The 22,837-nt window shown below is 36.7% G+C and overlaps 1 protein-coding gene across 3 annotated transcripts in view; it reads left to right on the top strand.

Moving 5' to 3' along the window:
* Positions 1-22,837, top strand: part of PHIP (PHIP subunit of CUL4-Ring ligase complex) — a 119,198-nt gene that overhangs the window by 72,296 nt on the left and 24,065 nt on the right. For all 3 annotated transcript variants that reach the window (XM_075747550.1, XM_075747549.1, XM_075747551.1), the window contains exons 18-27: positions 114-251; positions 1,335-1,518; positions 2,210-2,333; positions 10,844-10,984; positions 11,739-11,815; positions 12,563-12,794; positions 15,980-16,099; positions 19,713-19,820; positions 20,242-20,366; positions 20,588-20,670. In XM_075747550.1, the coding sequence (XP_075603665.1) occupies positions 114-251; positions 1,335-1,518; positions 2,210-2,333; positions 10,844-10,984; positions 11,739-11,815; positions 12,563-12,794; positions 15,980-16,099; positions 19,713-19,820; positions 20,242-20,366; positions 20,588-20,670 (1,332 nt within the window). The remainder of the gene's footprint in view (positions 1-113; positions 252-1,334; positions 1,519-2,209; positions 2,334-10,843; positions 10,985-11,738; positions 11,816-12,562; positions 12,795-15,979; positions 16,100-19,712; positions 19,821-20,241; positions 20,367-20,587; positions 20,671-22,837) is intronic.

Genomic DNA, 22,837 nt, shown 5'->3' with positions numbered 1-22,837 from the left:
GCTGGCACTTGGTCAAATTTAAACTTGTATTAGGAATGGCACGTGATCATCTTGACATTTGGTTCTTCATATCAACATTTGTGTGGTGTTCTCTTGTGCGTTTTACTTCACAGGATTGAATCAAGTTCTTAGTCAACAAGCAAATCAAGAAGTTAGTCCGTTGGATAGCATGATTCAAAGACTTCAGCAGGAGCAGGACCAGAGACGTTCTGGGGAGGCAGGAACCAGTAGTACCAGCCGGATAAGCAGAGGTAGATTACTAGGGGATGGGTATTGTGACTTTTCTGTTGAAACAGCTGAGAGTTGGAAAACATAAATCACATTATTGTGCATGATTTGTGCGTTTTGTTGAACTACTAGAAAGGAGATATGGAGCCATAGAAAATAATACAGCTTTACCATCTTTTTTTTACCTTTCTACAAAATCTCAGGATTCTTAACATTATAAATTTATCTTTATTAAAGTTACTGTCTGCTCACTTAGGGAACTTGCAGCAACTGCATTCCTTTAGAAGTAACTACCCTACTGTTTAGTCTGGAATTGGCCATCTACTTGACTGAAGTCTGAGTTGTCTCAGATAAGGAGATAGGAGGAAGAAAAGAGGAAGGACCTGCTTGTTTCTCAGTACAGCTGTTCCATGTTTCAGTGTCTTGCACTAGATTACACGGTAGTTTTCAACACTTAAAAAATCATGGTTGGTAATCCACCTGAGTAAGCAAGAATAACTTGTGTGTGGAAAGATATGGAAAAAATGTTGAAATTTTGCTACAGCATAAGTGTTTGAAGGATCTTGCGTGTGTGTGGTTTTATTTTGGTTTGGGGTTTTTTGTTTTGGTTTTTGTTTTTTAATCTTTTGACCATTTCAATTTCTTGTCTGTAAATTTTACAGCTTGGATTCCTAATAATTTCCAGTGTTGTGGCTTCATTTTTTTGAAGGTAGAAGACTGTTTAAGGAATACTCTGATTCAGTGAGATAGCTCGCTGTTTTATAATATGGATCTAGAGTGCTGTAGCAATAGTCAGCTTTGCATAAATGTTTTCAAAAGCATTTTTAAAGAAAAACAAACCAATGAAACATTAGCTTCACTTCACGTTGTTGATACATCTGCTCCTTTTCAAAGTGAATTTTTAAAACAGTACTGCAGCCCAGTAGCTGTTTAAGTGTGTGTGTTGTGGTGACTATAGAAATAGTTATATTCAGTTAATACTTGATTTCTTTTGAAGTAATAGATTAAGTAAAATTCTTTTTTTCCCTTTCATTTTGAGTTTTTCTTTTTAAACGCTTCCCTTAGAATTTCAGATCAAGTACAGCTATCACTTTTTGGCTTTTTAGGATCCGTAAGTTCTACCTCAGAAGTACATTCACCACCAAATATAGGATTAAGACGTAGTGGACAAATTGAAGGTGTGCGTCAGATGCATAGCAACGCACCAAGAAGTGAAATAGCCACTGAGCGGGACCTTGTGGCTTGGAGTCGAAGGGTTGTAGTGCCTGAACTGTCTTCTGGTGTGGCCAGGTAAACATAGGCCAAGTTTGCACTGAATTTTAGTTTGGTGAACTTAATTAAATTGAATGGTTTTGGAGTTCACATTGTCATAGAACTATTTGTGTGGTATTTATCTATTCTGTCATCTCATATTTTTCTTATAAAATCAGTTTCAGTGTGAAATCAGTTGTTTGCTTATCACTTGAAAAATCTTGGCATTATAGAAGTATTGTGAAATTGACTATTTAACAAGTGATGGAGTAATTTAACTTGTATATGCAATGGGATCTAGCTGCCTTGATGTTTTTTGACTTGTAGCATAAAATTACAGTATGTTTTAACTCCATTTTTTCCTCCCATTATATGGCATCTTACGGCTGAGACATTGACCAAATCCATTAGATGCCTGAGGTGAATTTTGATTTCTAAACTGGAACTTTATTTCATTCAGTAATTAGCTCTTGTGATGAATACTTACATCAATAAGTCAAAAAACCCTACTAGCTGCAATCAAACATAAACTGCTCCAGCTTTTTGAAATAAGATTGAAATCTTATTTTGTTCAGAAAGGGTAATTTTGAAGCCGTATTCTGACTGTAAAGAGAAGAACTACTGTTCAAAGAATGTTATAAATGTTGAACATTTATTCCTTGATTTGGAATAGATTCTCTCGGTTGTAGTATTTTGCTTTAAAGTTAACATCTCAATTTTCTTTTTTCAGTAGGCAGGAAGAATGGAGAACAGCAAAGGGAGAAGAAGAAGTAAGGGTGTATCGATCAGAAGAGAAAAGAAAACATGTAACAAGTCATATTCAAAGAGAAAACAAAATACCTACTTTCTCTAAGGTAAATAGTCACTTCTACCTTATCACAGTAAGAAGCATAAAATCTAACTCAATGTGTTAGGCTATGTAAATTTACATTCTTCTTCTCAGCTTTAAATTTAAAAACGAGGGTACAGGAATTTGTTTACCTCCCCAGAATGAGGAAGCATGTCTCCAGTGATGTTTCACTATGTTCTGAATAAACAATGGGGATTGCTTTTAGACCCCCCTAGGTGAGAAGCCCTGCGAATCTGGTGTTAGGAACATGATTTGCTATAAGGAGTCTGTCACTATTAATCAATACATCCTGCTACTGTTGTCTACTGTTTGACATGCTGTTCTGTGGAAAGGTTCGATTAAAACTCAAGCCATAGTTCTTAAGGTTAACACATTTAAATACATCTCCAAATACAGAATTTGGTATTTTTTCTCGTGGTACCCTAATAATCATATTGCAGTTTTGCATGGGATATTTCTAAGTTGTGTTTTTTTTGCTAAAGCTGGAGTACATTTTTCAGAAAAGAGGAAAACATCATAGATGAAATAGAAGGGAATGGAATGGATTGTATTGAAAATTAAATTCTCATAACTGACTTGGTGTTTTCATATAACTTGCAAAAATTTAATCTTACGCCTTTATGCTAATAAGAAAATGTGAAGGATCTATATTCTATATTTACAATAATCATTTTATATCTTGATTGTTAGAAATTAGTTTTATCTGTGCATCTCATGCTTATCTGTGCTTTTCTAGGTAAATAACCAACTATATTTTGTAATAAAGGAGGTAGATTTTAAGCAACTGTGAAGGAGAACCCATGCTTTGGGTTTTGTAGTCTGTTTCACCTTTAATCAAAAGTTTAGTAAAATACAGGCCTTCAAGAATGCCTGCAAATTGCTCATTGAAAGGTAAAATTCATTTATGGTGCGCAAGGTGGAAAAATGAAGACATGAAATACTAAGAACAAGTACACAAAAGACTGCAGCTCTTAACTTTATCGGAGTACCCTACTTAATGCCTATGCTGTTTATTACTCACTTTCTTGGGGAGGAAGGGACTGAGATTTGAAAGCAGTCTGAAAATAAGTGAATTTCTGATGCTTAGTTGTGCTTCTGTATTTTTTAATAATGATGAATTAATTTTATATGCAGTAGAAAGAGTAAATCTGAGATGGGCAGGTTCCTACTTGGTACTAAATTTGAGTGTTCTGTTTTGCTTCTTTTTTCATACTCAAAGCTTTCAAAAGAAGTGAGATTAACACTCCCCCACCCCCAAGCAGTGCCCTGATAATTTTCAATTTCTGTATTAAATTAATGATTTTTTTTCAATTTTTTTCTTGTGTTAAAATTGTGTGCATTGCTGTCTTAAGAAATGGTACCAATATGCTAATTTCAATGCTGCATTCACCAACATTAAGTGTGTTTGGCCAAGACAAAGCGAACAAATACTTTTTCAGTGTATCTCCAGTTTGTGTATATAGAGGGAAGAAATTCTACGCCATTTACGGTTTTGGAGGTGGCTGCGGCAGGGCTCATTAATGAAGTACCAGGACATCAGAAATCTTGGTAACTTCTGTTTTTCTCAGGAATAATAGAAAATGGGCCTCACAATTCAGATTTTAACAAAGTTTTTTCCCGTGTTGAGGGGATATATTTTGGTGCTGAATTATAGACTTTTTTAGTTTAATTAAACAATTGCACTGCTCAAGGGTTTCAGGGTTTTTTTTCCCTTCAGCTACAGCCTAGTCAAAATATCCTTCCTGATAATGTGAATTCCTACCAACTTACCCTTACATTTCTAATTGGGTTACAGTTTTCCTAAAATATCACTAGGACATAAAAATAGCAGAGTAGGCTAGTTGGTCCAGCATTTTGGTTTCAGCAATTGCTTTTATTACATCTTCGAAACAAACTTAATACAGATGTTTTTGAAAATCTTTTCTCAGAGAAGAATTTTTTTGGTCTCCAAACTTTAAAGGTAGCACTGGATCCTTTTGAGCCCCATATTTTCGTTGTGGCTATTTATGCCCTTAAAATCCTTCAGAGCAAAAGCTAGCTCAGGAAAACCTTTCTTCAGTTTCATATATTTACACAGAGAAGAATGCGTCCTTCATTTATCTCAGTCCCTGGAGGGTCTGTGATCTGGATTCTGATGCCCAGAATGTGAAGGAGAGAGAACTTGGTAAATCCTTCTGTCACTTCCCACCTTCGTCCTGAGGAAATGCCGTGAAAAGCAGACAGTTATGGTCTCTATACTTGAGTATGTCAGTAAATTTTCCATATAGTAATGATTGAATTCAGTAACACTTTCAGAACATTTAAATAAATCCTTGTTAAACCCTACAGGATGTTTTTTTATGGCATCTCGGGACATAAAACCTCATATTCATCCATAGTTTATTCTTCATTAAATGTGCCGCTTTTTGGAGGTCTTGGGTTGTTGAGAAGTGCAATAATTCAAATCCCTTGAGATAAATCTCAGAGGGATTCCAAAGTGAGTAGATATCAAATGGACTTTAAATAAGCAAATTTGCAAGGAGAAAAGATGCTTGATCCCAAGAGTCATCTAGTTAAACAAACTGCTCAGATTTTAGTGATTTTCATTGTTGCTTAAGGTTAGTACGAGCAACATTTCTGTTCAGTAGGAACAATACGAATGGTGAATTGGAATTATCATCTTCTGTAGTATGCATAATAAAATCAAGTAAACACCTGGGAAGAGAAGCAAGACTGACTGCACCCCAACAACTGTTGTGTAATATTTTTAGGTTTGTTTTATTTAAATAGAAATTAGTAACTTAATTACAGCAGCTCTTCCGTTGCTGTTCTTTACAGTGACTGTGTGACTTTAAATACAAGCTGTGTTAGGTTGAAGATAGAACTGGAAAGTTCTGTGTAAACCTTCCTTTTCCTTGAGTGCATGCAGTAGGTTTTGATACTGATACCTTGTAATTTATATTACAGTAGTGTTGGGAGGTTACAGTCCTTTTTGTGTTGCATAGTGAATTCTTAAGGGTTTAATGAGAGAATTTATGATTTAGAGGAGATGGGGAAAAACATTATCCTTTAGTAATCTACACACCTAAGAATTACAGAGCATCAAGAATTCTCGAAAGTGTGTCATTCTATTGTACTGTCAGCTGGTCTGGGAACAGAGTAAACATGGCTTGTATTAAAACATTGGCCTAATTTCATAATACAAATTCAGTTGTATTCATACCAGTAGGAAATACTGATTTTTAGATCAACTTTTGAAATTCATCAGTTCTGTTCATATAATAATAATGATAAAACAGTATTTTCTTCTGTTTCCTTCTAACTGAAAGGAGTCAAAAAACAAGTAAAATGAAAAGGAGTGCGGGAACAAATGTTAGCTAAAGTGTAGGTCAGTAAGGAAGAACACAGAACAGCTGTAATTACTTTTTGAGGAGATTCCAAAGTCCTGTTACCAATTTTTAGTCCAGGGTCAGTATAAGATGTGTTTAAAAATAGTACAGAATTGTAGCTCAGTCTTTCTTCTTTAACAATATCTGCAACTTAGATGGAAGTCACATAAACATTTTGATATTTAAAGTTAGAAAACCCATGTTTCTTTGATACAGGTCATACTGAGAAGTCTTTGTACATAATTGCTTGAGGGGCTCATGGAATTGTGTGGGAGAACCTAAAAGCTTGGATATTTTGACCTGAATAGTATTTACGTTACTGATCTGCATGTCGAATGAAGAACTCAGTTTGACTTTCAAAGTGATTGGTGAGGAATAGGGTTTTCTCTGATTATTATTAAGCAAAAACACTTTTGAAAAAACAACAAACAAGACCCCTTAAATGACAGAGGATAGAATGTGACATTGGAATTTTTGCATTTTCAAAGTGGAATTGTATTTAAATTTTTTTTTTTTCAGGAGCATGCCAAAGATAAGAAGTGAGATGAATAACAGGCTTAGGTAAAGGTTCCCAGTCCCAAGTAATTAGAGTATTAGTTTATTAAACTACTGGGATTACAGAGCATTTTAATAAATATTAAAGAGCGTGAAATTTCTGTATGCTAGAAGGTTGATGTGGTGTGTATCCTAGTAAAAAAACTGACAAAAATGGAAATATTTCTAATTACTATTCAGTGGAAATTATAAGCAGAAATTTCAAAGAGTTAAGATTGGAAGTTGTTACAGATGTACAAAAGTAAGCATAGGCCTCTGTTGTGACATGTGGAAATGACTGCATTGTAAACTAACAGAAACCAGTGAGGAAAAATGTGTGTGTTGTTTTGCTGAAGGTGGCTTTGTTGTGTTCCTCAGAAGTAATTTTCCGCTTACATGTTATTTGAACACTACTTCCAGGTAAATCAGCAAGACGTTACAAAGAAAATAATCTAAAACGCAAGAGACTAGCGCTTAGTCACAGCTTTTGGAACAGTTCTCACTAATTTCTTACACGTATGTGGTGCAGTAAGAATAAACTAAGTAATTATAAGAACTGATCCAGACATGAGGAGAATACAGAAGGATGCTCTTTAGCCAAAGAGAAAATGATAAGAGGCAGTGGGCACAAGCTGTTGAGACAAAGGAGGTTTTGCCTGAACGTAAGGAAGCACTTAACTGTGAGGGTGAGTGAGCACCGGCACAGGCTGCTCAGAGAGGCTTGTGGAGTCTCCAACCTTGGAGATACTCAGAAGTTGTCTGGATGTGATCCTGGGCAACTTGTGGCTCTAGGTGGCCGTGCTTGAGTGGGTGGGTTGGACAAGATGACCTCCATAGGTCCCTTCCAACCTCAACCATTCTGTGAAATAAAAATGGTTTTATGCACTAACATCTTGGGGGGTTTATTGCGTTTATCATCTGGGGAGAACTCATGGTCATTGAACTTGGACAAAGGTATATATTAATAACCTCGGTAATGCAAAAGTATCCCTCCTGAGAAAAATAATAACTGAAATTCAATAAGGACACATTTAACTTCAGAATAAATGTCAGGTTGAAGAATTGAAATAGTGTGTCTAGTCAAGAATGAGAACAGGTTTTCAGGCTACTTGACATTGGCTTTTTTTGTCTGCGTATGCTTTTTCTGACATACGCTTGAAATGTTACGCTGAAAAAAATCAAAGTTTCCTTTCTGTGTCTTAAAGAGGCTGTGAGTATCTCTTTAATGTTGGGGATCTGATACTGGACATATGCTTGTGCCCTATCCCTGTTTAACTTTCTAGTGGAGACTAATTCTTCTTGTCTTAAGGAAGGAGGAACCATTTTCAGGTAAAAAAATAGATACTGCTGGTGAAGAAATACTATGAAATTGGTACAGCCAAAGCTTTCCAAAATTGCATGAAAGTGCAGCAAAGCTGTACTTCTCTGTGGAGTCAGGGTCATAAGGACTGTAGAATGCAGTGGTCTGAGTTGTCAGGGCACTTGCCACTGAGTTTCCACTGCATCTTTCACAAATGGTGTTATGAAGACCCTCAGCAGTGTCCAGATGACATGTTCATATCTGTCCCTCTCAAATACAGGAAGTGCCAGCATTTGTGTATTGCAGAAAAACTGTTACGACAGCAGCTGTAATTTCTAATATATCTATGATGTGCTCTGATATTGACTGGAAGCCTTGGATATGATACAAGGTATTTGTCAGCATATACGACTCTTCATCAAAGTGTATTGAGAGAGAAAGTGATGATTGAACCTCAAATCATATGTAATCTTGGCTCTATTTCCAAGCTTCTCATTAGAGTTGAGAGTCCAATTTCAAGCTCTTTCTGTAGGATATATATGGAGGGAGTGGGGAAGGGAGGCTATCAATCAGCTCCGTTTCCTCAGTCATTGTTGAAAATGTTGATGATAGATTCCATTTTGTCAGAAAAAACTTGTAATAGTTCATCTTTTTAGTCAAACCTTCACACTTGATCCTGCCCTTCCCCCAAATAAACAAAAATCTTCCTGACCTGCAGCATCTCATCAGATGTTGGCAAAGCTGTGTTGAATAGGAGTGATGATGAAATACTTTTTTTTGGCACGATGTGGAAGTTTTATACCTTACAGTCGCTTTTCTGGTCACTGCTTGAGCAGTGGGGTTGGATAAGGTGACGTCCAGAGGTCCCTTCCAACTTTGATCATTCTGTCATTCTGCTACTTATGGATAACTACCAAGGTTTTGTTTTCATTTTGTTCTTTTGGTTTTGAATGTGGTCCCCCATGTCCCTCCCCCATTATTGTTTTTGCATTGCACCTTTCCAAAGCAGTTTGTTACCCTTTGGCATCGCTACGTCCCAGTATTTATACAGTGTGGTTACTTGCTTCCATGAAGGAACGTTTTTGAGGGGAGAGTGGGTGGGGTGGGTTTTTTTCCCTCAAGCTTTGAAGAGCCAAAAGAGAAGAACTCTTTCCAAAACCAGAAGGTAATGCCAAGTGCTTCAGTTTTCCAAGGATCCATAGTTCTAACATTGGTAGGGAAAAACTGTATTTATAATAACCATGTGAGAAATCTTACCTCTGAATAGAAATGGGAATGTAAATTTTTCAGACTTTTCCTTCTGGAGAGAAGACATGAGCATTACAGTCAGGCTGTAATGTAGCTTCTGCAAAATATGTCCTCATTATTGTAAAGGAGATTTAACTGATTTGTTTCATTGGGCTTATGTGATTCATTCTGTTGTCCGTGCTTCCTCATACCATGTTGCACGATGTTAAGAGCCAGATGCGCTTTACAAAAAAGTTGCAATTCAGTAGCAGAAGCAAGTTGCTGTAATGCTGGCTTTTGTGACCTCTGCTTCAGCAGTGAATCTTGAGAGCTTTGACGAGAAGTGAGCAGCCCCAGAAGGGTGAGGGACAGAAGGCTGTGTGATGGACTCAGCCACTACCCTTAGGGCTTCCTCGGAGCTCTTCTGGGTCAGGTCAGAGCATCTGGAGGAGATCTGGTACATGCTGCCAGTTTGAATCCAGAAGGAGGAAAGCCCCAGGTCTCAGAAGTCTCGGACAATGTTAAAATGCTGATTGCTGAACAGTACCATTAGAAGTGTCTCTGGTAGCTGTGCTGTGATGGTAGCTTCCCCAGCTTGAATTCACTGGGCAGAACAAAAGAAACGCAGTGCTCACAGAATAGAGCGTAGAGCGGTTTTGTGTTGATCCTGTGTGCTTTGGTGAAAACCGTAACGCAATTGTACAGGTCAGCGTGCTGGCCTACCCTCCTGAACTGTTGCAGTCACGCCTGAAAAAGGTGTGTATCTTTAACAGGGAGGGTAGGAGAAAAGCTCCAGAGTTCTGCATTTTAAGGAAAATTGTTGTGGCTAAGGAAACCCAAACCTTAGCTACTGCTGCTTAGCCAAGTTTTAGTACAGTTTTCACCTGTAGGGTTGAAAGTGGGTGGTTTTTTGGTTTTTTGTTTTTTGAGGTTTTTTTTCTCAATGAGAAAATTTAACCTGATGAACCAACTTTTGTCATACATGACAGGAAAGATCATCTCTTTCCTACAAAAGAAAAAAAATCCAAGAGGAATATGTACAAGCAGTCTGCCCTGCTAGAAGGCTCTGAGAATATTAGTACCTTTCTGTGGTTTGCTCCAGTTCTGCTTGCTTCATCTCTGGAACTCTTGTTTTCAGCCACATCAGCAACTAAGAGATTAGATATCTGATGTTTCCTTTATGGAAGAAAGAGAGCACTGGGGAAATGTACCTCTTTTTGTGGCATCTAGGAATGTGTCCAGCAACTATTTCTTTGGGTGTGAGCTAGGCTGAAGTTCAAATATGCGTGCCAAAAAAATTAGCACAAAAGTCTTGAAATTGAGATTGTAGTTCTTGAGTGGTTTTTTTTTGCCAGGGGTTGGGACTAATACAAGATTACACACTGTGTTGAGAGCAAGTGTTTGCATAATATATATTCTACAGGAGGAATAGAATTTCTTTATGCTGGGATGTGAAGTGTTTCGTAATTACAGTCTTATTTCATTCTTTTAAGCTTCATAAGAACTCAGATTCTTTCCAAATGACTCATTAATTTGAACTCTTCCATGCATCATCTTACCATTTAAAGGCCTTTACTTGGTAACGGTCATCTCTACATGCTAAGGGATGTATTACTGTATGGATCTCTCTTCTAATAGATCTGATCCCTCAGTTGCAAAAATAACACACTTTGGAGTTCTCTGTAAGAGTCCTCTTTCCTCTGATGGCCTTTTTTAGTGTAATTTTGAACTGTTACAAGCTCTTAGCTGCCTGTCAGTAGTTAACTGGTATGTACCTTGTAAAGAATGGAGAGTTTTAATAATCCAGGATAAGAATTTTCAATTATATCTGGGCAGAAATTTTAATTATTTCCAGAATATACTGAACTGCTTGGTGCTTATATTCAACTATGCATGTGGAGTGTTTTCCATAGCAGCTCTTTGCTTTTGGACTTGTGGCCTGTTTTAAATTTTGTGATGTTGAAACTTGTATCTTTTTTGCTACTGCAAAAGTTGTTTCCTGGAATACTATTATTAAAGAAAATGCTATGTATTAATTAAATGTATACTAAAAAATGATGTATTTCGACTTCCGTGTCTTCACAGAACCATTCTCATGATCATTTGCTAGACACTAGCGACTCAAGAAAACAGCAAGCTAATCAACACAACTACCGTACGAGATACGCAGTAGAAGAAACTGCAAGGCCTGCGGAAGAGTTAGAAAATGGACACAGTTCCTCAGATGTAAGATCCTTATTTGTGAGGCAGTGTTTTATATATTCCATTTCTACATGTTAAGCTCCTGCTTCAGCTAGTTAAACATTGTTTCTAGTGGAAACTTGGGTTATGTTTTTCATTGTGCATTTTCTTTCACCTCTTCTAAAAATTGATGTTGAATTAGGTTTTCACATGCTGTTGTATGTGTTTAGTTTTGACTAGAAAGTAATTGACAAAAGGGAGAAATGCTCATTTGTAAGGGCATTTTGCAAAGTATATGTGTGCAATGTTAAATCTTCCCTATATTTGTAAGCCTAATCAGTATGGCCCACATGGCTTATCAGTAGGGTCACTGGCTTTAGGTGGCCCTGCTTGAACAGGGAGATTGGACAATATGACCTCCAGAAGTCCCTTCCAGCCTCAACCATTCTTAAAAGGTCTGGATATAATTTTCAAAAAGGAAAGCTAGTCTTTTTAAATGGAAATTGAGAAGCACTTAGGTCTCCACTGGCTGTATGTTAAAAAAACGTTGCTGTACACTGTGTGTCTGTCCAGGCCTCGATACTTTCTTTCTTCATTTAATTATTAAAGTAAAGTAACTGCAAGCTAAAATGCCTTTTTAACAACATAAAGCTTTTATAATGCTATATGTTTATAGCACATAGAAAACCTAGAAGAGTCTTTAGTCATATTGTCATGTATTATAACTTCTTTGAGTTCCAAAGAAAACGTTTTCTTTTTCTGTGCCTCCCCCTGTGTGCCTGCCCTCTCCCTCCCTTAGGAAGGGGAAGTAGTTGTTGCCAGTGGTGGAACATCAGAAGATGATGAAAGAGCATGGCACAGTGATGGCAGTTCTAGGTAAGTGAGAGTATACCTTACAGAGAAAAGTCCTGCTCGTAAATTTTAAATAATCTTCTCTGTAACCATTTAATGAGTAATAACTAAAACTTGTGCACATTTAGAAGAAAATATGAAAAAGAACTTAAAACTTCCGGGATGTAATTTTCAGCTGTATTACTAACTAAAATTTAGGGAAGGTTTCATCCTTGTTTACCAGAAGCAGAACTGTTTCCAATTGGTTTTGCAGGAGGGTGATTTTTTGCAGGCCCAAGCACGCAGGCACATGGTAGCAGTTTCCTGTGACTGTCAGTCTGAGCTGTGTGACTGCTGCTGCTGCCCCTTGGTTTGAAATTAGAGAGCAAAGATTGAGGTAGCTTCAACCCATCCTTTGTTTCTTCTTTAGCAGATTTGGATTTGTTAACTTCTGTTCAAAGCTATTCAAGACCAGAAGTCCTGAGAACAATATCCAGACATTAACGTGTCATTTTGAATTGACCAAGTAAACAGTGGATTTACTTCTAGTGAAGCTAGAAGTTAAGCTTCTTGCAAGACTGACTGATCTCAAAGCTTTTTGGTTTACTACCATTTAAATTGTAGATAGAATACGGGAGTTTAGGCACTGGTTTTAACTATCAAAATATTGTAGTTATCTAGACTGTTACCTGTAATCTTGTATTGGGTTACATTATATAATCCAATGTACTCTGAATTGTTTTTTAACTTTTGGGGTTTAATTTCTTTTTTTCTTTGGTATATCATACATAGTGACTACTCTAGTGATTATTCTGACTGGACAGCAGATGCAGGAATCAATTTGCAACCACCAAAGAAAATTCCTAAAATTAAAACAAAGAAAGCGGAAAGTAGTTCAGAGGATGAAGAAGGACCTGAAAAACAAAAGAAGCAAATTAAAAAGGAAAGGAAAAAAGGGATTGAGGAGAAAGATGGACCATCAACATCACCAAAGAAGAGGAAACCCAAAGAGAGAAAACAAAAGGTTAGATGTTCTTTGTATATTACAGGATTCTGACTCCTACTTCTTAGAAAGAAATCAGATGAATGATTCAGTTACATATACAACTTAATACTGTTTAATTTGAAAACACATCGTGACTTTTACTCATAATAAATTATAATTACTGACTTTTGTAAGTCAAATGATAGATTGCTGTAATGATACACTTTCTAAATATGATGCGTTTCACTTAAGGAACACTTTTCATGTCCTTAACACCATCAGATCAGAAACTTCCTTTTTATGGATGTATTGAATATTAGGGTATAATATGTGCCTGCATTTTTCCAGCTGTACTTACTGTCTCCATGCTTGACTCCAATTTCCTTTAGGTCTGCACAATCTTGCCTTTTTTTTTTTTCATCAATTCTGTGATGTAATGATATTTGCATTGTGCTTACCACTGTACTTCCATCAAGGGGAATTTCACTTGATCAGGGTTTTATTGTCTGTTTGTGTTTTGTTTGCTTTCTAATATAACCGTGTCATTCCAATTTACATCAGTACATGGAAATTTTCAGTGACTTTTAGGGGTTTGTTTTGTTTTTAATTAAGTGTTAGATCAGAAAACTTTGTTTCTTCGTTCTCTCTTTACAGAGACCAGAAATTATCTATCTGGTAGATGCTAATTGCATTCATAAGCTCATAGCTTCTATTTTTCCAGTACCCAAGGAAACCAACTGTATCGTCTAAGTCACTAAACTGTATTTTTTTTGTTTATGAGATTAGGAGTCCTCAGCATTCCTTAAGATGATTATTTCAGCATTTCAGCCTTCATTAGTAGGTAAACTGACAAAACAGCTGTTTTAATATGCAGGTTGGCATAGTATCAGCTTTGCTGTGAATCTTTGGTATTACATGCAGGATGTTAGGTGGTAGTCTTTACTCTGATGGCTACTTTTTGATTATTGCACACAGTCATTGGTTGTAGTGTCAATACTATGGTAATATTTTGGTATTTACACAGTCTGAAACCAGAAGAAGGTATGAGATCAGGAAAATAGATGGTGGGGGGTTTTTTTAATGTTTCAAACCTCTACTTTAGCTTTATATTATAAAATATAAGACTATCTGACAGCCTAGTATTTCCACCTAGGTTAAAGCTGAACTGAGTGTTTTGGGAGTCTTGCATCCATTTTGGTCCCAGTTATTGAGATGCACAAGGTCTTTGATTCCAAAAATATCAGACTTAGATATTTCAGATTTTTAAAGATGACCTGCTCCTTTCTTGAATTACAAGAAAATACTAAGCTGGAAGGAATATCAGAAAATCATCCCTCTTTCCTCTGCCCCTAGGTAGGATTAATTATACCTGTCTTTCCTGACAGATGTTTGTCTTTGAAGTTTCTTGTGGTGGAGATTCTGCCTCCTTACTGAAAGCTCACGGTACTTACTGGTAGAAAGTTCTTCCTGATTCCTGAACCTGAATCAAAATTAGGGCTTTCCATTGAGGAAGGGAGTTTTGACCCGTTTTGTAGCCAGGTACAGAATCTTAGGAATTAAGAAAGGAGTAGAGAAAGAATGTCATTCCTTCTATTAGTGCATGGGCTGTCAAGATCTTGAATGGTGCTTACATTTCTAATCCCCTTTCACCAAAAATCAATCTAAAAAATGCTACATCAGTGAAGAAGGGCAAGAAAGGAGCATCCAGCAAGATCAAAGGGTGCAGACTATTTTTTCTTTGGGGCAGACACGAAGAGGCTGACTCTTAGAAGGGAGAGAGTTTGGAGGAGATGTGATAAAAAAGCATTTTTAAAACTGAATGGTTTAGAAATGAATAAATGCAGAATGATTTCCTTCCTTATTTTGTTACAGTGAGATGTAACACCCAATGACACAGACGTGAAGCTCAAAAAAGAGCCCTCTCCCCATTCCAGCCTCACCCCCTGAAGCAAACAAAAACCTCACACCACCTGAGCATGTAGTCAGGTTGTGGAACTAATTACTAAAGGATTTAGTAGAGTTTCAGAAATGGTAGACAAATTCACTGGGACTAGTCTCTTCCTGATGATTAACTGAGTTCAGGCTTGGCTTCCAGAGGGTCTTAAACTGATGATTAATGTGTGAAGTTGTAACAAGGGAGGATTTTCTGTTAAAAAGCTATTTCTTGTTACCTTCCTGTAATTCACCAATGAGCTAGACAAACTTTGCTCTGATGCAGTGCATCAGTTTTTCGCAAGAGACCTGCTTGAACCTCAGAATCCACAAGGTGCTTCTATGTTAGTGATTTATTGCAATGGAGAGGTTCTGTTTTGATTTTTTTTTTTTCTGTTTTTAACTATGTGTATGCTTTTTCCTGTGGTACCCACTGCTGCTCCAGTGGTGAACTCAAAGCAGGTCCTATCCTGGTGAAACCATGTTTGAATTTGTGCAATGGCATTACACTTGGAGTATCCCACTTGCAGTCTGGGGATGCTGAGTCTTCCATTGGTGGCTGTACGGAGTGGATTTCTGTACAACTGTCCGTGTGTGCATAGGATTGTTAATAATTTCAAAGCAACCTTGCTTGAACGGTTGTACAAAAACCTGCTTTATCTGGGCTATTACAAACATGCACTGTACACCTGGGACCAGCAACTGCAGTGAGCTTTGTTACTTACCGATACATGATGTGGACATACAATCTGAAAATGCAGTTCCACAGCACATTATAGTAAATATGCCAGTAGGTAATGTGGATGTACTTAATCCAGGTCATTTCCACGTGCTTTACCTCTGTTGATGTTCCTTAATGTCTTCATCCTCATTTTGTGGGGTTCCTTAATTGGAGGCAGTTAAACGGTTGTAGTGTCTTGTGGGCCAAGGCAGCTCTGTGAATTTGGTTAAAGAGAATGGCATCTTTCAGTTTTATCTTTTTGGGCATGAGATGTAGTTACTGGAGTGTTAATAAATTCAGTCTTCATTAGAAGAGCCCCACCACCTCCAAAACAAACAAACTAAAAAAACCCCTAAAAAACCCACTTAGTTTTTCAGTTTATTAATGTTTTTTGTCTTGGTGTTACTGTAAGCGGTTAAGTAAGCTTTATCTTCACACTGGGAATAATTTCCTTTTTACCTTGAATATACTTAAGAAATGGCCGTTGATTTTAATAAAATACTTCTCAAAATACAAGGCTTCCTCAAATGTTAGTTTATTCATACTAATCTTCTGTGTGCATTTTCTTCAGAGGCTGGCTGTAGGAGTTCTAGCAGAAAATGGTTTGACACTGGAAGAATGGCTGCCTTCAGCATGGATTACAGACACTGTTCCTCGTCGGTGCCCCTTTGTGCCACAGATGGGGGATGAGGTATTGTAGTCTTTCCCTCTGTGTTCTTGCTTCTTTCAGCTTCTTTTTACCTTTTTTATTTTCATCTGTGCATTTTTCCAGAGATGTATTATCAGAATATTTTTTATTTTCTTCAAAACATTCTTTGATCTGACTAAAATTTACTTTCACTTCCTTTAGTCTTTCTCATACTTAAAAATATTCTGCACAGTGTTGCTTTGACTTTTTTATTATTCCATGCTGTTGCAGTAACATTCTTTCTTATACTATGTTCAGTGTGTTAATTTCCTTATGTCATGTGTGAGATGCTTTATCTAGTGAAACTAGTCCTTAGTTCTAGAGTATCTTGTATGCTGAAGAATAGGCAAGAAATCAAATATGTATTTAAGTTGTTTGGAAAAATTCAGTTTGGGACTTGAAGTAAAAACCAGGAATTAAACCTCAGGGGTGATGGGTGTGTTTGTGGTTTCAGTTTGGTTTCAGTTTTGGTTTGTTTCTTTTTTTTAAATTCATTTATTCTGAAGAAAAACTCTGATACTGTCCTTTTCACTTGTGTTTCTGATACCAGAAAACTTCTGCTGGTTTCTTACAAAAGAAAACCACAAGAGAAGTTTTGTATATGCGTATTTTATACGAACTAGTCTGTAAACACTTTGTAAACGTGGCCCAGATGTCTCAAAAAACAGTAGCAAAAGGACAACCACCAGTTTCTACTTTGGAATATATAGCATGTGAGCATTACAGTGAATTGTATGAATAAGTAGTATCAGATAGAAGGCAATCTGGAAAACCAGAGTCTGTTCATGTTTCCTAAAATCCCCTCAGGTTAAAATAAGAGGAAATAGCTGGCTTATGCTGTAATGTGTAGTCTGTTGGCTCTTCAGGGAGTGGCGTGGTTCTGAGGTACTAAAGAGGGTTCTTGTGTAGGTCACCCCTTCAGAATGCAGTTGAAGAAATACTTGACTTGGTGGCAAAGTTGATTAATTTTGGTCCTGAGCTAGTGCTGTTTGTAGGCACCACCTTAGAAACTGAATCAGGAGCAGAGGTTGCATGTGCAGTTTTGTTTTTACTGGATCACTTCACTGATGCAGTTCACAGCACAGCTATGCAAAAATTACATCGGCATTGCTTGTGAGGGAGGGAAGGAGCACTTCAAGTTGAGAGTTGCAACTGGAGAAAATGCTTATGTATTTATACCCTCCAGCAAACATGTTTTGGAGACTGTGCTGTTCCAAAGATCAAGTCCAAATAAATATATTTGGTGCCTGATACCATCTGGATACAGTGAAGGAGCCAAGGATTTATCTGTACCATATTACTCAGGAGACTTTAACATCGTATCGGTTTAGTAAGATAAACTGGTGTGTTTGGTTTGGCACCTGCTGAATAGCATGTGCAGTGTGTACTAGGAATATCTAAGTAGGCTGCATTCTTTTGCTGAAAAATGCTTTATATTGGTGAACAGGAAATTTCCTGTCCTGTGCCTACAAAATAGGAGTAGTTGCACCAATTGAGAGTACATTTGTAATCAAGCTGCTCTGTCTAAAATTCCATCTCTGATTCTTGTCCTCCCCAGATTTGCTTAAGATGTGAGAAGAAGCTATTCATCTAGAAAGTTACTTTTGAGATTCACAGAAATAAAAGATCACTTTAATTAGAGAAATACGATAAGAGGTTTTGTGTGGCCTTTGAACATTTTGGTGGATAGTTGGTATGTTTTATAAGATTTGGGAGGAGAGATGTTTCAAATTCATTCTCTTACAGCTGTATAAACAAGTAAGAAAAAACAGTACTGCTGTATTTAGTTCTAAACAGTGCATAAGAATAGCATGTACCATCCCTTTTCCCTTTCTGAATACTGCCATTCACAGACCTTTGTCATGTGTCTTGAGGAACAGTGGAAACGTACCAGAGAGACGGGACTGCAATTTCCCTGTCTGATTATCAAAATACAGTGCATATTCTTTGTAGTATACTGCCATTAACACGATAAAGAATGTTTGTCTCTGGATACTACAGCAAACAGGCGGAAGCTGGAATTTATCAAGATTAAAAATACAATTTCCTGGGAAAGGGCACAAATTCTTTTTTCCGCAGATATCTTATTTCTTCTACTGACAGAAGATGTAATGCTTAGAGCCATTTACAAAATAAAAATGTTTCACTTCTGTAAACAGTGAACTGAATTTATATAGAGGTTTAGCAGAAACAGTAAGTGTAGGAGGAATTGTTTGTAGCCTGTGCCACTAAGTGGAATTTTTTTTGTTTTGATTCACTGGAAGGTATGGGAAACAATTGTCACAATGTTGAAAGTGTAATTTAAATTGTAATTATTTTAGATCTGTCTCTCAGTAGCCTCTGTTTCTCTTCCTGCCAGTTAGATTCTGACAGTGTATAGGAAATTCTCATGGCTTTCATGCCTTTTGTAACTACTCTGTGGTTTTTTTCCCCTACGAGGATATTGTGCGTGTTGAATACTCAGAAGAACAAGAGTTTAGAAAATCATGATGAGGAGTGAAGCTGAAGAGTACTCTTCCATTAAAATAAAAATAATTGCCATGCAATGTTAAGAAAGTTCAGTAACTGTTAATGTAGAAACTTGGCAGACACTTGTTTATAATGTTTTAGGATACAACACTTTGGAAAGCATATGAAAATACAAATATTAGTGTCTTTATTTGCATAAATGTTTTTTAAAGCTTACTGAGGGCTTTTCACTCTGCTTTTTTTTTTTTTTGTTAGGCCTTTACTTTTAAGCTATTGTTCCCTCATCCTACTTGATGGAAATCCCTTGTTTATCGCTTGGGGCATTTACAGAGGATTTTTTTATTTATTTTATTTTATTTAGAATGCATCATACCTGAAATACAGCTGTTTATCAGATCATTGCTCTAATTAGTTTGAGGAGCCTGTTTCACATTTCAGATACATTCCCTGAATATGTTCAAGGTTTTCAGCTTGCTACTTCATTACAGTGATGATTCATAACAAAAATGTTCTTCCACATGGTATCATATACAGCAGGATCAAAGTACAACTAATAGACTCTGGATGTCTGAACCTTGACTTCCTATAGTGGAAGGATTGGAAAAATTTTAATAAACACTTGAAATGTCTATTTTCAGTTTGCTTATGTCTTTGCTAGGCTGTTTGTTCAGTGGTATGGAAGCGAACACCAAAATCTTATCAGAGCGATAACCAACAGCTGAATTTTCCTTCTAGAATACATTTCGTCTTCAAAAAAAGATACGAATAGCCAGATAGTGAATTTAGTCATCTTAGGGCTGTCCTGCAGTGATGAATTAGTGGAATTCACATTACTGTCATTGAATTTTCTATAGTGCAATGATAAATAGATGATTTTGTTACTGATTTTTTTTTGGTCTTGCATGTGTAATGTAGGATATTTTGCTCATAGGGAAAATGATGTTCTAAATCTTTCCTACTTTTTTTTGTTTCCATGGTACTGCTTTGATTGCCCACCACTGCATTTTTTGAGAACCTGTGACTTTTGCAGGAAAACAGAGGAAAAAAGTTGATGATAAAATAGAAAGTACATACATTGTATGGCAGTGATATGCTAACATTTCAAATTTTCAGTCTTTGTTAGATAACTGTCACATTTCACTTTTAGGTCTACTATTTCCGACAAGGTCATGAAGCATACGTAGTAATGGCTAAGAAGAACAAAATATATAGTATTAATCCCAAAAAACAACCATGGCATAAAATGGAATTACGGGTATGATTTCTTTTTAATTTTTTTTTTTTTGTATCTTAATATTAAAAAAAGATTGGAAACTAACTGAAAGAAGATTCTTGATACAGATGTTTCTAATGTTGTGCTTCGTAATATTTTAAGATAAGGGGAAAAAGTTAACTTATTAAATAGTCAGATGAAATGAGACCTTATGCTGTACTTTTTTGCATCTGCTTGAGCAGATGAGGTGGTTACACTTCAAAGCAAAATATTTTTCCACCAAGTTACATTGTGAAATAATAGCTTGTTTTGAACAACTAAATTTCAGATACTTTATTTTGACATGTTCTGGCAGAAATCCAGTCTCTTCAGTATACCCATATTTTCATGTTGCAGAAAGTTGTTTTGTTATAGTCATCTTAACTTCCATGGTGGTACATAAATAACATTTTGTTTATTCCAGGAGCAAGAGCTGATGAAAATCGTTGGGATTAAGTATGAAGTGGGATTGCCTACTCTCTGCTGTCTTAAACTAGCTTTTCTTGACCCCGATACGGGTAAACTAACTGGAGGATCATTCACCATGAAGTAAGGAAAGCAGTATTATATTTAAATTGTGGGCTTTCTTGTGGTGGGGGCTGGGTTTGAAAGTTAAGAGGTTAACCCATAAAAATATAACCCATAAAGGTTGAGACTTGAGCTTTTGCTTTTGAAGCGTTGAATTCCAAGTGCTAAATTTTTATGTAAGTGCTTGACTTTATGCTTTTGCTGTTTTATCGCTTAATAGTTGTGTGTTCTGTTGCAATTAGGTACCATGATATGCCAGATGTCATAGACTTCCTAGTTTTGAGGCAGCAGTTTGATGATGCAAAACATAGGCGATGGAATATAGGTGAGTTGTGGGAGGAGTTTTTTGGTGTTGTTTTTCGTTTGTTTTTCTAAGTGTCTACCTATTTTCATGATAACATTAAAAAGTAGGTTATGGTAAATAAATCCCAACACTGTGCTGAAATAGAATAAGCTCTGTCTGTGTTTGGATGTGGAGTCCTACTTTATCCTTGACTGAAGCTACAGTAAAGAAACAAAATACTGAAGGTGATCTGTAGAAGAAGATCTCAGTTGTGTGTTTGCAGAGAGGAATTAAGAATACTTTTTAGAAATACAGTGCTTACTGGTAACTGATAACTTACTGTGGCCTATACATTGCTTGTCTCTTTTTGATTGAAGATCCTCTTAGAACTGCATTGTTACTAGAATTATTTTTTTTTTTAAATTTTTGGAATTTCTGCTGGAAATACAGAAACACTTTCTCCACCATTTGAAATTTACAATCTCTAGATTGTACAAAGAGAATGCCCATCCCATCTCTTTTTACTTACTTGAATTCTATTCTAAACCCCATATGGTTTAGCTTCATTGAAATGTGTGTAATTATAATTCACTGCCGTATGATGTGGGGATGTTTTTGATTCGTTTTACTTTGCCCGTGCTTAGTTATTTCAAAGTGCTGGATACTGGAGAATTTCCGTGACAGGCATGTCTTCCAGTCAGATCTGTTTCCTAGTCATCTTTTCCATATGATAACAAAGGTCAGCTTTCACCAATGAAATCTAACTAGGGGGAGAGAAAACTGCATTATGACAAAATGATCCTCTAAGGTGGTTTGGTTTTGCTTTTTTTCAGAAGGGTGGGAAATACCTGTCTTCTCATTCATAAGAACAGCCTTAGATTGTTCCTGAAACTTAAAATATTAAGCAAGTATTACTGATTCTTCAGAGTTCAGGATGAACTCTGTTCCCCTAAGAGAAAAAGCTGTATATAATACTACATTTACAGAATTACAGGCACTGTTAACTCCTTTCCAGTATCTCAGTATATTCTGTGGAGTGAAATGCTCCTGAAAATGAAATATTGATTGCCTTCATTTTTTTTTTAAAGCAGGTCTCAATGTTAAACACATTTTCTGTAAAGTAGCAGTGATTACTGTACCAGCTTATTTCCTGTGGTTCTTTGTTCAGGAACCATGGCTAGCATGTACACAGCTGACTTGGCAGCATTTCTTGCCACTTCAGGCAAAGCATCATACAGGAGAATGGAGGATTTTAATGCAACAACATGATGGTGTATCTGATTACCTGTGTAGAAACAACTGATAGGACGTACTTTTTTGCAAATACACTGCCTCCTTAGTCTGTTAGCTCTTTTCTTTTCAAAATGCTGTCCTCTCCTAAGTTTACTTTAGCTAAGTAACCTGAGGAAATGGCACAGCTGGATATTTTAGATTAAAAGCTCTTTTTTAATTGTTTCTTGCCTGATTTTTCTGCCAGGAAAGATGAATTGGTCTCCCGTCCTTTGATGTACATCATGATATCCTTGCTTAGGATATGTACCTTAGCAGTAGATGTATAAATTACATTATGACATCTTAATAAAGTTCCGTATCATCTTATACTTTACATTACATTGTCCAAAAAGACAGCTGGTCTTGAATTCCATAGGCGACTTGCCTAAAGACCCTAGGCTTCTGATTCAATAGGAAATGTAAACCTTGGTTTCTTCTTTAAAGTGCATTTTGGTTTAAAGATCCCTTAAGAGACAAGATTAGTCAACATCTACTAATATGTCACCAAGCTTTCCTCTTTCCTAATGGTTATGGATCTCTCTGGTCTTGTCCCCTTCTGCCACGCCGTATGTGTTTTCCTACAAGATCATGGCAGCAGTAGAAGAATGACTGCCATACCTTGTATACGAACAGTTTAGCCAGAAGTGATCTGTCAGCTGTTGTGATAGAAATCCAGGAGTAGTGGAGGGACTTTGAAATGTTACCTTTGCTACTCTCAAGACTATGAGCACAGGTAGCAACTCCTTCCTGGGTTGGCAGCTGTATTTTTTTAGAAACTTGCAGTGTGGAAAGAATTGAGCTACAGAAAAGGTATTGAAAGTGCCAGAACCTTTTATCAAGCCTTCAATGTAAATAATGTGATTTTCAGGCCAGTAGTGTTTACTGTCAGCTTGTAACTCTGACAAGTGTGTGTTAGAGTTCATTCTTCAGTTTCTCT

The sequence above is a fragment of the Balearica regulorum genome, chromosome 3, assembly GCF_011004875.1.
Source record: "Balearica regulorum gibbericeps isolate bBalReg1 chromosome 3, bBalReg1.pri, whole genome shotgun sequence".
Taxonomy (NCBI): domain Eukaryota; kingdom Metazoa; phylum Chordata; class Aves; order Gruiformes; family Gruidae; genus Balearica; species Balearica regulorum.
This window is presented reverse-complemented; position numbering and strand designations above follow the sequence as displayed.